Genomic DNA, 17,197 nt, shown 5'->3' with positions numbered 1-17,197 from the left:
GCTACTTTTAAACATTTATTTGTTCCAACTAGTTATTCCACGTTATTTATGTCAATGTTTGTCATTATTATAAGGAAGTTAAAGTTTGTTCACTCTTATTTAGTCCTTTAGTCATGTTGCATCTTCCTGTTTCTGATTAACGTCACCGGACTTCCATCAGGAGTCGTATTAAAACAAAATGATTCCACGCTGTTTTTCAAACAAATGTTTGTAGACAGAACTCAGAAGGACGATGATAAGAAAGAACTTTATTATGAACTTCATTTTAACATCTTTATTGAGTACATGCACAGGTTTTATTGTGTTATATGAAAGAATACATATTTTCCTTCTGCTTTAAAAATGAAGAAAAACACAGAAAGCAAAGAAATGTACATTGTTGTGAGCACATTCCTGTGTCTCCCACATATTCTGTCTTTTACATATAAAATCCTTAAACAGTCACTGAAATATCGTCAGACATATAAAAAAGTTCAGACTTGGATGGATTGTTTTATGCATTGAAACCTGAGCTGAAAGGAATAAAAACATTTGACTCAAACATACCAAAAGTTTAATATATCTGAAAAATGAATCCAGTATAAAATGCTGCTGAACACACTGGTTCTCAAGAAATATACTGGCAGTAAACTCTGATAGTGGTCTTTTTGGTATTTGCTGTTATATTCATACATGACCTTAACCATACACATAAACATAACCTCTCTGTATAAAGACACAGAGTCACATGGTGTCTCTCTCCCTCTGCCTGTGTTGTATCGCAGCCTCTCTGTGGTTTGTTTTTTATCATCTACGTCGGTGAATTAAGGATTTATTTCCACCAAACCAGAGTTGGTGATTGTTGGAAACACTAACAGAGACGCTTTTAATGAGTTTTATTCTGTTTCTGTTTCTGAGTCTGATGGAGAGTGATAGTGATATTACGGCTGTTTGTGGTTAAACTAAAGGTCTATCTCTGTAGGGATCCTTTCCATAATGCTGTCAGACACTGACAATAACAGCCTGAGTCTGTCAGTGGACATACTTTGACGGCGTATTTGTCCCCAAGGCAGTGGAGTGTAAACCTTTAACTAAGCTGATCAATTATTCAAAGCCTGTGGTCCGCTAGCTTCTATAAAGTAATACAGTCTGTTATTCAGCTTTTCTTTCATCTTTCTTTCTGGAAAAACAAAGCAAGTTTCTTAACTTTGCTTTTCATATTCTGATACCAATCAGAACTAATGCAGCAGCTGCTGTAAGAAATGAATTCACTGAGTAATATTAATGAAATATAGACGAATCATGGTTTGAACTGTAGAAGTCGACATACATACATAATAAAATATCAAAGCCTGACCTTTCTTACTTTAAGATATGTATGTATTTGTGAATATGTTTGTATACATGCAATATGATTAGTAACATCTGTACTAATTAATGTTAGTGCATATACTGTGTTTTCTTTTTTTGTGTTTGTGTTTGGGTAAAAGATTATTAAAAAAGGCAAAAAGTGTTGTCACGATGTTTAAATAACATGAAATGTATGGAAGATATGTCTGGACACAATAAAGTATAAAAACTGAAACTGAAACCTTTGTGACTTTAACAAAATTACTTTGTGAGCGAATAAAAAACTACAAATGCAGCAGCACAGAAACTTCCAATGTCCTAACATGGATATTATTATTATTATTGCTAGTTGTTATTGTTATTATTATTGTTATTATGCATCTCTCTCTATCTCGCTCACTCTTTAAACCCAACCCATCTGCTCAAGGTTTCTGCCTCTTAAAAGGATGTTTTTCCTTGCCACTGTCGCCAAGTGCTTGCTCATGGTGGGCATTGTCAGGGTCTTGAATTGAATAACATTATATCCACATCCATAAAACTCACAGATGTCTCTTCTAAAGTCTTTTATTAACTTTTAAACTGGGATTTTGACTGAGGTTTTCTTCACTTTGGCTCTCTGTTGTGTTTTGAGCTTCCTCGACTCTGACCTGAACTCCACTCGCTGCTGATCTCCACTACCACAAAATACCGTCTGATCCTGGAGCTTTCAGCCAAATCCAAATCCTAATAAATCCATATTATTTATTCTCATGGTTAGGTAATAATGATCAAACAGAGAGCAGGGGGGTAAGGTCTGAGTCCCATTCAAACCCAACATAGCCTACCTGCTTTACACAATCCATCAATCATGTATGTTGGTAGTGTTGATGCTATTACCTTATCCAAGAAAACTGTTTCAAACTACACTGGAAGGAACAGAAAGGAGAGATCAGAGATGCAATGACAAATGTTTCAATAACAATAATAAGGAGGATTTACAACTGACTGATCTACATACTAATATTAAGGCTTCGACTGGTTGTACGTTGTAGAAATTATAAAAAAATGTCTGTTTATAAAAGCAGGAGAAAGTGAGGTTAACACTGAGCAATTGTTCAGTCCATGAGAAGTCAAAGTACAAATAGAGTACTGTATGGCTGCTTCTGCACATAGAAACGATAATGAAGACGTCTATAAATCAAAGATTATCTGTTATCATTTGGCAACAAATATCTGATCTACTGAATGAGATGTAAAGGCATTTTTATAAAAGCAAGCACAGACTGCTGATCCCATGACACACATTTTCAGTCTGACCTGACAATATAGAGGTAGTGGTTGCCTGATATCAACGCGTTTCTCATCATCAGAAAGTCAGCGGAGTGACCCGAAGGCGAAGGTAGTTGTACATGTTAATACACACAAAATGCAGTGGTTCTACTATATCAGGCTGGATTACATGGAGCCTGACAGACACTACAGGGATCAGAAAAAAGATATATACTGTAATAAAGCTAATATTCTAGAAATTCAATCAATAATCGTCTAAGGCACCTAAAACAGCTGGCAGCCTGCCAGACACACCAGATTATCAATATATTGACACCAGTGACACCTGCAGGCTCGTATGATTATACTGGTGCGTAAATGAGATTAATCATGAAGGATTTATGTAGCTACCACTAGTCCAAACTTCATATTTGACATTAACAGTAGACTTTCAACTTACTCAAACACAGTAAACAAACACTACAATAGATTTTGGGTAAATAAATGCCGGCACATTAAATGGATGATTCAGCTCTTTCTACCTGCTGCCCTTTGTGTGAACCTTCACGAATCCCATAGACATGACCCGTACTACACATGGGCATGTATTTTTACTTATAAAATCGAACAAGCAGAGGGATATTTGGCCGTAAAGACTTTGTTCTCCAGGCCGTAGACGAAGAAGCTGTAGTCTTTTCCATTATACGTGTAATAAGCGTGAGTCAAGGGCACCATCTCGATGGTCTGACGCTGCGGACAGAAAGAAATGGCATCAGTATCACTCACTCATTGACAACATGACATATTTTATGGATATTTCATAATATATTAACAGTAACAGTGGAGCACATCTGATAAACTGTACAATGAACACAAACAGTGAACACAATAACTGCAGGAAGTTTGTGTAAAACCAGCCATTTGGATGAATTTTGAGGAAATTATTTTTCTGTGAATATTGATCAGAGATGAGTTTTCCTGATGTTTTTAGGAACTTTTTATACAATTCTCTGTCTGTTTATCATTTATAATAGTAATACATACTTAATAGGCTTCTTTTTTGACAAATGCAGTGTTTTTGAATGCAGGACGAGGCTCTGTGAATATAACTTGTGTTCAGGTCTTCAAAGATTATGAGACACTCAACTGGGCACAGACATCGAAAAGACGCCCAGCCCTACATAGGAGCAAACAGAAGACTGAAAGAGACTGAAAGCAATGTTTGTAATGGTTTTGTGTCTCTGAAGTCTTTGTCTTTCAGGGACATTTTGAAGATAAAGCCTGTGCTCTGTAGGCCCGTTCAGTGATCCACACGTGTCCAGGTAGGAATACAAAAAGACTTCATGAACTGGAATAAATGCACTTTTTTAAAGGCAGTAGAGGGCACTGCCGTTCAGTGATGTATGAAGAGTGATGAGTGTGCATGCTTGTTTGTACCTGTTGCAGGATGCGGCTGGTGGAGCTGAAGGAATTCAGGTGTTCGTTTATCAGTTTTGCAGAAATATTGCAGATCTCCTGATCGGGGAAACCATGGAGAGGGTACACCTGGAAACAGAAAGGTGAACACAGACTTCAGTCAACAAGAGTCTACAGCGATGCCAGCAGCTCTGTGTGGCTGTACTTATCTAAAAGCTAACGTCAGCTTGCTAACATACACACCATAGCAGAGCTCTCATGCTGGTGTTTAGCAGGTATATATAGTATATATAGCTTTGGAGGGTTGGGTAATTAAACTATATTAATCAATTAAATAACAATGTAGTTTTCTTCTTAAATAGTCCTCATGCTGCAATTAAAACTATGATTATCCAGTTAATTTCATTCAGCCTGGTGAACACTCAGCTAATCAGGAGCTCAGATGGTAACAGGACAGCTGGAGTTGGTGTGGATTAACTGGATGAATGCTTCAGTTCATGTGCTGCTGATGTCTCGCATCTGATGGGGATTTCCTAATTGAAAAAATAAAAATTGTTTTTACCAGAAGATTCTCGTCGATGAAGAAAGGATCTCCTGTCACCTGCTCAAATTTCTTATCAGGAAAGTCCGGCTGGCGGTCTGGAATGAAGTCAGCTATGTTGTTCTTCCTACACACACACAGACACACACACACACACACACACACACACACACACACACACACACACACACATAAACAGTCAAAGAAACAGATGAGAAGGAATTTGGACAGAGACTGTGGGGTAATGAGTGCGTGTGACCTTTGACCTACCATGTCACAGTGAGCTGGATGAAATGCAGCAGGTTTTGGCAGCCGTGACAAACAGTGCAGGTCTTGTGGCCGTGGCCCTGACAGGAGATACACCTGGAGGAGGGAGGGAGAGATCGAAGCAACAGCTCAAATATTCTACAGCCTTTTCACATAAAACGAGAGAAAAAAGTGAAAGATTTTGAGAAAAATAATTGCAGAAAGAAGTAGAACTGCCATGGTGGGACAGGAAGCAGTCAGACACAGAAGTGGCCTTGAGGAAAGTACAGAATAAAGTCTGTGTTGTATCCTATCACCGCAACTGTATCGCTGTATATTTATCTGTGTTTTCATGATTCATTCATGGTTCCGATTCTATACATTTCTATATTTTTACCAAACCGATACTTCAGTGCCAAGTTGAAGCCTAAGTTCTGAAAACATGACAGTATTCGTTGTTCTACAGTACCATAGGTACCGGGGATTCAATTCTTCCCGATCCTGACAGGGAACCTCCTACACAGTCGACTGACAATCGCACAGAAACACAGAGACAGACGCTCTCTGGTGCAGATACAATGGATATTTTACAAGCAAGGACCAGATAAAGCAAGACTGAACGGCAGTAAACACATTAGCTTGTCCCGATGCCATTCGGAACCACATTGGCTGCAATGAGCCTCCACCACATGTGGCTCAGCTGCTGTTGTGAAAAAAGGATTGTGGGTGAAAAGAATCTAAAATTGGAGTCCTGTTACTTTATGAAACTTACTGTGGAAGAAAGTCAGAGGACATATAGAGGGAGAGAGAAATAGAGCAGATTAGCTTAAAAGAGTAATGAAGGGAAAAGCATGTTGAGCAGATAGTAGTAGCAGTTGTAGTTTGTGAGTTAATAATACAGCAATCTGTTAGAAAAGGGGCAACTGTTGTTATTTTTGTGTTCAAAATGTTTTTCATAAAAAGAGTATATGTTGAAGTACATGGGATTTATTGTTTTGTTTTTGTTTTTTACCATGGTATTTAATCTGTATTGAGAATCGGAAAAATTTCACTGATATTGGAGTACATCCATTTTTACACTGACGATACCATCTTCTATCTATGCCATCGGTTCTAAGCTCTTAGCTCTAAGTTTTGTCCTTCCTACTGGGATCTGATTATAAGTACTTAAGAATTTGGTAAGAGAGCAATCAGAGCAACGAGACGTCAGACCAACCAGTCAGAGCAATTGAAGACGTGATATAGCACTGAGCGACACATGCAATTTGGGGCAGTGCCATTGACACTGATATAATGGACAGAGCTTCTGGGTGAACTGAAGCCAAGGCAGAAGTGTCTTAAACCTGCGTTATATGTTATTGCCAGCAGGGAGCAGCTACAATAAAACACTGATACCATGCAGTCTTATGGAGAAATTAGTTGACTTCTGACTTGATTTATTAGCTCAGTAAACAGTCACCTAATGAGTTTATGGTCTCAGTCTCTAGTTTCAAGTCGTCTTTCATACAGCATGATGTTCATTTAGTAAATAATGTCCCCATTTAGAGTAAAATAGACCATAAAGCATGGTATGCTTTAGGGCTTTAGTGGCTACCTTGTGATTGACAAGTCATGTGATTGGTCTGACCAGATGCAGGATGGGTGGCCAGAGAAAATGAAAAATTATGAGCTCTGCAGATTGGTCCTGTTCCTATAGCTACTCTATTCTACCAGCTCTAACCTCACGACCCAAACTCTTTTCGTCAAGAGTTTTGGGGTCTCTCTCACCTCTTATGCCCTCTCCCGTGACAGAAAGAACAACGTGTCTTCCCAGAGGACCGCTTGTGATTCCCAGGCTTCCTTCTGAACCCTGAGCCATGGCAGCTTGAACAACGCTTCTGCAAGACGGAAGAGGACATTCAGACAGAGAATATAAAGAAAGCAGGCAAACTGGACTCACACCTCTTGAGACCCCGGCCATGACAGGAAGAGCAACGGTTGTTCCTGGAAACTCCATGACCGTGGCAGAATGTACAACGCTTCTGCAAAGTGAGATGAGGATTTGAGTTGAGTCCACCAGAAACCATTTGCCCTAAAGACTAGTAGGTTTAATGCCACTCCAGAGGAAGACAGAGTTTGCCTGTTGTGTGATCAAGGTGAAACTGAGAAAGAGGCTCACTTTTTGTTTTGCTGTCCTGTCTACGAGGACATGAGGGATTTACTTTTTAGTAATAGGTCTTCCATTTATTTCTTTTGGCTTATGAAAAACTTGAATTGTGCTTCAAGAAGGAACCCTTTCTTGTTGTGTTACATAATTTCTGAATAATAAAAATGTCCCTCATTACTTGATGGACATGTCAGTGTGTAAAGGCGTAACATACAGTAACATAAACTTCCATTGTCCTTTTAGTTCCATTTTGTATACAATACAGAACATACAGAAACGTAAAATCTGCTCCTGTAAAAGGATCTATGTAGAGAACTTTGTGGGTTAACCATGAACTTGCAGTGCTACAGTGAACTTGTAATGTGGATTGAACTGAATCATGACCTTTACCACATTCTCTTCCTTCTACTCTTGCCTTCTTTCATCTACAAACTGTAACAGGTCTTAAAATGAGACATCTTACCTGGCCTCTACCATGACAGGCAATACAGCGAGTTCTTCCAAAGCCGTTGCACTTGTGACACACCTAACACACACACACAAACATAGAAGCACACATGTTGCATGTTACTTTGATACAAAGAACATAAAATAAAATAGTATGAAACAACAATAGCAAATCAGAAAATCAAAGAATGCTTGATAGTCTAAGATAAATCCACCTTCACAAAGGATGAGTGTGGCACGCGGACCTTCTCCACCTTGTTGGTGTATCTCTGAGGCAACGTTAAGGGAATGTCCCACGGTGGAGGGCTTATACCATACTGCGGACCATCGACTGGCTGTCCTGTTTGAAGGGAAAAAAGACAACATTTAATCAGTGAAGAGTGGAACTTTTAACTGTCAGCTCTCAATGAACCATGGTGTCATTGTCAAGGCCGTTGCTAACCTATGAGTCATAGGCTATGATGCCTGCAGCTCTGTCAGGATGGTAAATGGACTGTACTTGGTGAATTAAAGAAGTGAAAACATTCATCTGTTTTTATGTATTTTATATCACGCCCTTCTGTGCCTGTGCTTGTAGTTGACCCTGTTGGAATGTACTTGTTCTGCCAGTTGGGATAACCTATAATTAATTCCACCATGCGTAGATTCATTGTAAACTTTTCAATACATGCTGAAAAAGTTCATCTTCCCACGAAATGTCAGTGTGGCAAAGTTGAATGGCAGTGCTGTCCTAGCTCTTTTCTTATTAGTGAATGTGTGAGACGGAGACACCAAACACTAAGCTTTGCTCACTGTCACTATAAATAACTCCTGTGACAACGTGTAAATTGATTGGCTGCATATGATGTCAGTTCAGCTCACGTCAATCAACATGAAAGCAGCGGTGCAGATACAAGTAGTCTGTTATGGGCTCCGGACTGCTGCGGGCCCCTATGCAACTGCATACCTTGCATATATGATACTTGTGCTTCTGGCTCCAGGAGACTTACTTCTTCATTAAGTACCTACAACGTAAATGCTGTACTCATGGCGTCCATGGTGTTGCAATAATTGTCTTGCTTCCCGATGCGCATAATGGCATACATATGTGCAGACATAAATGTGCAGGTCCTGTTTGGGGGGTTTTAAAATGTATGGTCACCCAAATGTAGCACCATCATCAGGTCACATTTTTAAGTTGTCCATTAATTTGGTTTATCACCAAAAACTTGCATAACAAATGACATTCCTATCAGCTTCAGCTGTAACTTTGTGTTCCTTTGCAAAAACATGGTAAACATTAAACCTGCTAAACATCGACAGTTAGCATTGTCATTGTGAGCATGTTAGCATGCTGATGCAAAGCACCACTGTGGCTAAGTACAGCCTCACACAGTAATTTGTTGGATCAGAGTAAAGTTTTACCATTGTAGGCTTCAAACTGCCAGCCGCTGGTTCTGGTCTCAGTGTAGGTCTCCAGTCGATACTGCATAATGAAGAGACATACCATCAGAAAACAGATCAGGCACACTTTTACATTATTACAATGGTTTCTACAGTTCTCCAGAGATGATATCATCCAAGAGAAAACTATGACCTGCTGGTGGCACTACAGGAAAAGTCAGGGGATCACTTAAGTAACTAGGATTCATCCTCTGGGGACCAAGAATGTCTGTACAAATCCATCTACTTCCAATCAGCGACCTTTGAGGAACTACAAGCAGCTACAACATGAGCTACAGGCATGGTATAACACTAGGTGTGTGTGATGACGTGCGTGAGAAGTGACTGTTAGCTCTAAAACAACAATGGCAGCTGCTGAAGAGGTTAGCGTCATGCTGCTAGAATCAGTTATATCATCTGTGCAAAAGAAATGCTCCTACCCTGTACACAGTGAGGGGTCTGAGTTCTTTGAAGGTGAGGTTCCTGGCAGGTTTGGAGCTGTACCTCCATTTCGATTCCACAAACTTGAGCAGGGCATCTCTGGCCACATCCTCCGATACTGTGGGGACCCTGGAGAAACACAGACACATGTGTAGTGTATACTTCTTTTATCCCTCATGTCTTCATTTTTTATTGTTAAGATAAAGCACAGAATCATCAGCAAAGTATTTTATAAATGTGAATTATTGATGTGTTACCTGACATCAGGCACTACAGTGTTCTTGTTGAGCTCCGGTTGGGGGTTGTAGGCAGGGGGAGGTGGGTACAATGGGTTCTCATCCTCTGGACATACACATTAACACAAAATTATAGGAGATGAAGTTTGGGAAATGTTCAAGGAAAAATAAAAAGAGAAGAAAACGAAAGACTCACCTCCTCCTTTGTGGCCCACGTATCCATGTATGTCATCCAACCAGCCAGGAGGGGGAGCTGAAGGTCCCTCCTCTGGTATGTTTGGATCACATGAACCTGAAAACATGAAGTAAGGAAGAGATAATCAAACACTCCTCGGAATAACAGATGAAGAACTGACCTTCCTCTCTTGCTGCAGGTTTTTGATAAAAACGTCTTCACACTTTGACGTTTGACTGGAGCTTTTTTATTTATGTCATGTTGTTGTGTCTGCAATGATTTAATGGCATCTAACTGAAGAATCATCCCCACCCACCGTTTATCTTGATGAACCCAATATTCACATAACAGTAGCGGATGGAAATGTGCATTAATGAACCTTCAGTTGAAATATGTGCTACATTTGGATGAAAACTTGACCATCTTTGTGTCTCTTCAATGTTAAGCTCAAACAGAGACATTTTAAATCTTTATTTAAAGCTTTGTTTTCCTTGTTTCCTTAAATATGTCTTGATGTCATAAAAGGTCATGTGATAATAATAATAATCAACTTTCTTCTCTGCAACATGCTGAGGAGGGCTGGACAGTGTTTCTGTCAGTGTGACAGGAAGGGAGGATGCATTCTTAAGGAAAGGCTGTCAGGAAACTGGCTATAGCCTAGAGTAACAGATGAGGCGTTTGGGACACAACAGGTCACACTTACATTAATAACAAATCAGGAGATATCAGTATAATAATTTACACACTACAAGTCACTCTAACATTGCTAATAGTAATGGATACACATAATGAGCTTATGGGACACCTGTCAATTATAACCTCTGTATTTGGCACGTGTATGGAGATCAACAGTGAGATTCTAGAAAATAAAAATCCCATTGATATTCTGAATAGAAGATTTTGATTATTATTATATCTTGGTGGCAAGTAACCAAGATACCAAATTGGCACAGTTGGGAAAAGTTAGGGGCAATACAGAAACAGAGTCATCTGTCTGTGAGAGGAGTTTGAATGAATAAATCATAGAAAACTCCTTTTCAGCTCACCCACGTGTGCCACAGCAGACCCCACCCCTCCCATTGTACATGCAGGCAGGGACAAGCTGCAGTAACTACACTGCAAATACCACTTCTACCCACACCCTATGTGTGTTCATCTTTGTTATTTTAAGGTTTCTACTCAGTGGAACCATGAAACATCTGTAAATAGAGCACGCCTCCAACGGCTTAACGAAGGAGCAGATCCCACGATTTCCTCCCTTCATATATGTCTTCACTTTGTAACATATCACTGCCACAGCTGCCACAGTTGTTTTAATTTTGCTCAGTCTGCCCCCCTGTATCTGTATCCAGCCACTTCTAACATTCCCCCCAGCACCATGCATTTCCATCCATCCACCAGAAGCCCTCAGACATTCCCTCTGGTCACCAGTATTTGATTCTGTTTATATCAGGGATGCACAATATGGACTTTTGTCAGCTGATACCATAGCTGATAATTACCTACAGCTGAAAATGTCACATTTTGTGTTTTAAAAATAAGTTCATAACCTGTAGTTTTTACATACTTGATGTATGATGAAAACTAATCACATCTAATGTTCATAAAAAACTTCACAAACATACTTTGGTTTTTATACAACATAAAGACTGTAATTTAATTATGCCAATAATTCATACACAACATAAATGTCCCATTATTGGCCGATAATCTATCTGCCCCAATAATTATTGTGCATCCCTAAATTATATTTTATTATATTTTAATATTTAATATTTTAATTAATATTGTATTCTAGGATATTCTGCATATTGTGTATTATAGCTCACATATATTTACAGTTCCAGTGCAATATCTATCTATCTATCTATCTATCTATCTATCTATCTATCTATCTATCTATCTATCTATCTATCTAGCTACAGTAGGTAAAAAATAACTTTACTTTAAAACATGACAAAGAAAATAAAAATCAATGCTACAAGAGTCACAAAGCCACATCACCAGGGCAGGACTAAAAAAACAACTTTATATATATATATATATATATATGTATATATATATATATATATATATATATATATGTATATATATATATAACGAAATGACCACTTAGAGCCCGCAGGGATTCATGCTGTGTCTACTAACCGAACTGCAGCTAGGCAGCAGCATCAGCAAAAACAAGCTCACAAAATACCAAAGAATATAATGTTTTTATACAACAATGTAATATTACATAAATCTACACAATAGCGCCTTGATTGAGACACTTCCGAGGCACCATGTGGCTGTTTTGGAGCGTGCGTCATGATTTTGCTCCTCTGAGTGTTTTTCATTAGCCGTGTTTTCTCCAAGCTCCCGCTGCCCGGCGGATAAAAATACAACAGCGTGCTTTGCTTACAGACGCTGCACACAATACCTCTGGCTGAGGGATAAAAATACTAGCGAGAAGGTGTTTCCCCAAAAAGATCTGGATTGAGATGGACGGAGTGTGAGAACAGCATGAGAGAGGGAGGGAGGCAGGGAGATACAGACTTATTAAGAGAGGAGGAGGGGGGAGAAAGAATGTGAGATCTGATTACTGAAGCTTTGACTGGACAATGCATCCAAAATACTCCCACAGAACACTTACGGGGCCCTTTTCTGGCTCTGTACAGCACTAAAAATCTTTTTTATGAGTAACTTCAGTTCAGAGTATCATGCACACTCACAGAGTTCAGCAGAAGCACACTTCTGTACTAAAAAGTAAATTTTTCACAATAAGGAATACAATCCCCAGCTTTCTACAGTCAGTGTCTTCAGTACTGAAGGACTACACACTCTCTCATCTTCCTTTCACTGGAAAAAAAACCTCAGATTGTTTAATGTAAATGGTCATTTGGAGAAAGTGGAAAATTTTCAGATCACCTCTTTAAGTCAGAACAAAACAGCTGCGATGGTTTTCTTACATCTGGAGAAGAAGACCTGTAGGTCAGAGCCTCTCTGCAGCTCTACAGCGCTTCATTATAATGCAGTTTGTCACATTTTACCTTCATCAAACAACTGCAGCTTCTGTGATATGAGTATTGCACATATTGCCAGATTATGATGTTGATAATATTTTGATTAACTGTGCATTCCTACATTGAACCACAACTGCATTTCTGGTCACTTCCATCCTATTCTATATATTTTATTTCATTAAATCTCATCTTAATTCATTTATTTCTTTTTATTGCTTATTGTTTTGAAATGTTAATGCTTTTCTTGGCCTCTGTTTGAAATGTACCTTGTGACTCACACAGCAAACAAACCTCTTATGACCACAACTAAGTCAACCATTTAACCCTTAACTCGTTTAATGTCACCTGACGAAGGTCCACAGCCTAAACCGCTGGGTGTGTGCAGGAATTCAACCTTTTCTTGTTGGTCTGACTTTGGTCGTATTTTCATCATTGTTTTAAGGTGTGTGTAAGTTCAAAGTAATAACTGGCTACCAGTACCAACCCTTTAGTAACCAATTAAAAGAAGAAGTGGAGATGTGACTGTCTACAGCATTTCCAAAATACACTTGATGCCAAAAGTTTGTTGCAAGAGGACAGAAAAACCCAGAAAAAACAGTCGAGATTCAAACAAAATATCTAGTTTTAACATTTTCCAGGAAAACAGATTTTCCAGGATAGTTGGTCATTTGAATCCATTTCTTGGTATTTCCATGACAGGAGGATGCGTAGGAACCCTGATATCGATCGCAGGCCTCTGAATCGAATCATAATTTGTGATATCAGTGTCCCAAGAATGGATATAATGTCGTAATGGAACTTGTGATTTGGGCCCATAGACAGCAGTGTTGTGCACTCAGGGCTCTGATGTTGGATGTTACAGCCACTGAGATAAATACTCTGTTCTGGTTTCCTTACTCAGATTGTACCCATATAGTGATTTAGTCTTTATACGAATATTGCAATATATCACCTTCCTTACAGTCTCAGGATATGACGCAGTATATTGAATCATAAACCCACGTATCGTATCTTACACAGCCCTAAAACAATATTACATCATCACAATGAATGGATTATAAATTATGAAGCAGCTGAATTCTCCCTGTAAATCTCTGATATTATCATAATATTATATAGAGCTGCACTATATGGTAAAAACATCAGATATGATTCATAAATTCAATGTTCACTGAAGGTTGGACATCCGTTTTCCTTTCCTACTGTCAGAACAAGTTTGATGTTGATATTAAGGAAACCTACTGTGTATATTAAACATTATACACTATAGGCCTATGTCTCATCGTCCTGTGTTAAAAAAGTATTCAGGTATAAGAACCAAAGAGCAAATAGAACAGGCATCAGAGAGAAGGAAATACTGAATTTATAGAAAATTAAGCCTGTAAAGTCTTTATATTTTAAAACTCAATATAAACTCAATACAAACAGATAATGAATTAAAACTCATCTCTGATCCACATTCACAGGAAATAATCGCTGGTTTTACACAAACTTCCTGCAGTTCTACAGCTTCACTTGTTCTTTACTGTTATTGTTGTGCATTTAATATAAGAAATATCCATAAAATATGTATATAGTAAATAATAGAAAAGGCTGGAAACTGATTTAAACCATTGCACCTATTAAACAGCACACAATACTGTGAGTTATCAACAATAAATAAGGTCCCACACACTCACAGTCACAGAAATAACAACTATGATAACAATATATAATATATATAATATAATATAACTATTATAAGTCTCTACACCGACCCACTGCTGTTACATAACCAGTGTAATGAACCATCAGCTGCAGTCTTATTACAGCTTTATTATATAAAGATTATTCTACATCTACAGACTCTAACAAACACACTTCTCCAAACTTCACCCCCAGCACGGAGCACGGAGCAGTCTCCAGAGGGAGGGGGGGTAAAAAACTTCTGCCCCGGTGTGAACGCCAGCGGCAGGCCGCAGCAGGCTCTCTGTTCTCGGGGTAACAGTCAGTAAAAAGCCGCTCTTTGCTCACCGAGAAAGTCCTCTGTGTTGTCCATTCCTCAGCCTGCAGCCGTCGGTCGGAGGTGAATGAAACTCCTTCAACAACAACATGCAGACACAAGACCAAGAAACCCCCCCAAACCCCCCCAGCGACAGCTAGGCACAGCTTCCGGTCCGGAGTTTAGAAATAAAAGCCCAACTGAAACATGAGTTCTTAAAGCTGGAGTAGATTGCTTTTATTAAAAAATAACTCACTATATCCTGTATATATATATGTATATATATATATATATATTTATATATATATATATATATATATATGTATATGCAACAGGAAGAAGGTTCATGCTGCTGATAAGATAATGTAATTTATGAGATGTTCCTTTATTGATCGTCCATAGAGGGAATTCAAATGTGGCACAGCAGCACAGGGGATGCAGTGATATGTAAAAATATAAAATATATATACACTATATGCAATAAAGTGGAATATGATGAGTGAAAGTATGATTCAGAGTGAATATTGTTCAAGAGAACATTAAACATTGGCTCAAAGTGTTAAAAGCATCTGCAAATGTTTAAAGAACCATACATTGTAAGATACAATATCAAATATAAAAAATGTAAAAGGTTTTTCCTGTTTGTTTTATACATATTTTCTGTATTATTTTGTAATACATGGAAATATTAATACAATTACAAAATAGCCCGTGAATATCTTTATTTATCTTATATTTAAATTTGTATAATGTTTAATGTGAAAAGTCTGTAATTGTAAATAATCATACAGTTATCTAAATAATTATTTTTTGCAGCTATTTTCTGTTTATTTAATAGATTTAACTGTTAAATTCAAGTTTTATTTTAATATATTTCTAAAGTCATGTAAAACAGGTGACAATTAATAGTATAGTAGATGCTAAGTGAATATTTTTTAGAAGGTTTTTATTTATTTACTTATTACATATTAAACACTTTATATTAATGATCTTTTCATGGTGATTTTTATTAGAGTAAAGCTCTCCTCCTCCTAGATTCTCCAGCACACTTTTACTTTGAAGGCCGCCTCTGTGGACTTCGTGGTGAGTCTGGCTTCATGCAGCTTCTGGCGGCTCCCACACAAACAGAACCGGCCGCGCCCACATGGTGACATTCAGGGGCCGTCCACACGAATCCGGATAAAGACTTTATCGTATGGCCTCGCGTCCAGAGGGAAACAGCGTTTTAGATAGATAGATAGATAGATAGATAGATAGATAGATAGATAGATAGACTTTATTAATCCCCAGAGGTAAATTGGGTCGTCATAGCAGCCAGGTACATTAAAATACAATAAAATACAATAGAATAAAATACAACAATAGAATAAAATACAACAATAGAATAAAATACTAAGATAGAAAAGATAAAAAAGATAAATAGGTAGGTAAGGTGCAAAGAGTTGTAGTTGCAAGATGGTGGTAATATTACTGAAGACATGATGGTAGTGTTATGGTTAATAAGAGTATATAATAAGAATATTAATCATATTTATAATAATGTAATAATAATATGTATATATAATATGATGACTGAACAGATATACATGTATACACAGATATTATACATTAATATTGATATAAACATGTGTCATATATTCAGACTGTGCATACATACATACTGTAATATATATACACAATATATATAATATGTACACATATATACACAAGATATGATATGATATATAGCATATGTATAATAGATACTTGACTATACAAGAAGATATACACACAATAGATAATATCTTATAAATTGTTACATAATAATAATAATATATAATAGTTATATTAATATAATAATAATATATTGTATAAATATGATATATAATATTTTTTCCGGTATTTTTTGAAAACGGGTCCCAGAGTGGGAGAATCGGGATTCTCCGGATTTCCCGGAGTCGGACGGCGAAACCCGACTTTTCCCGAAACGATGACGTATTAGCCCCGCCTCTCAACAACAACAACAACAACAACAACAATGGCGGACTACCGGCTGGTGTTCGCGCTACAGAAAGTACTCAGTCTGTTGGGGCTGCTACAGATAAACCTGCTGCTCCTGCGTTACTGCGAGGAGCAGCAGGAGAACACGGAGAGCCACATCCGCCACACGCTCCGGGATCCAGCCCGCCGAGCAACCAGAAGGGCCACCAGGAGAAGGTTCTGGACCAGACCCGGACGGAGTAGCAGCTGGTGGGACAACTTCGTGACCGGCGTGGCTGTGGATAACGAGTGGAGGGAGAACTTCCGCATGTCCAGAGCTTCTGTCGTCGCTCTGACCGAAGAGCTGCGTCCGTATATCGAAGTACATCGAACCAATATGAGGGAATCGATCCAGCCGCTGAAACGAGTCGCTATAACTCTGTACTACCTCGGCGACGAGGACGGGAGGCTGCGGACGGCAGCGGACGCGTTTGGCGTGTCCCGACAGGTGGTGTCTGTGATCGTGAGACACACCTGTAAAGCCATCGCCCTCCACCTGGGCCCCACATATGTTCAGCTCCCGCTGACGGAGCCCGGAGCGGAGGAGC

At 38.5% G+C, this 17,197-nt stretch overlaps 1 protein-coding gene across 2 annotated transcripts; it reads right to left on the bottom strand.

Moving 5' to 3' along the window:
* Window positions 1-228: 228 nt before the first annotated feature.
* On the bottom strand, window positions 229-14,796 carry ssuh2.1 (ssu-2 homolog, tandem duplicate 1). 2 transcript variants are annotated; one of them, XM_051393134.1, is made up of 12 exons: window positions 14,663-14,796; window positions 9,669-9,764; window positions 9,494-9,578; window positions 9,236-9,365; window positions 8,778-8,838; window positions 7,589-7,713; window positions 7,390-7,452; window positions 6,722-6,801; window positions 4,805-4,897; window positions 4,556-4,661; window positions 4,015-4,122; window positions 229-3,327 (listed from the first exon to the last, which is right to left on the bottom strand). In XM_051393134.1, the coding sequence occupies exons 1-12, from the start codon at window positions 14,685-14,687 to the stop codon at window positions 3,193-3,195; spliced, it is 1,107 nt and encodes a 368-aa protein (XP_051249094.1). In that variant the 5' UTR covers window positions 14,688-14,796; the 3' UTR covers window positions 229-3,192. The 2 variants fall into 2 exon arrangements, with proteins under 2 accessions (XP_051249094.1, XP_051249093.1); XM_051393133.1 differs by lacking the exon at window positions 6,722-6,801 and adding an exon at window positions 6,548-6,657.
* Between the last annotated feature and the right edge of the window lie 2,401 nt (window positions 14,797-17,197).

The sequence above is a fragment of the Dicentrarchus labrax genome, unplaced genomic scaffold (genome assembly GCF_905237075.1).
Source record: "Dicentrarchus labrax unplaced genomic scaffold, dlabrax2021, whole genome shotgun sequence".
Lineage (NCBI taxonomy): Eukaryota > Metazoa > Chordata > Actinopteri > Moronidae > Dicentrarchus > Dicentrarchus labrax.
This window is presented reverse-complemented; position numbering and strand designations above follow the sequence as displayed.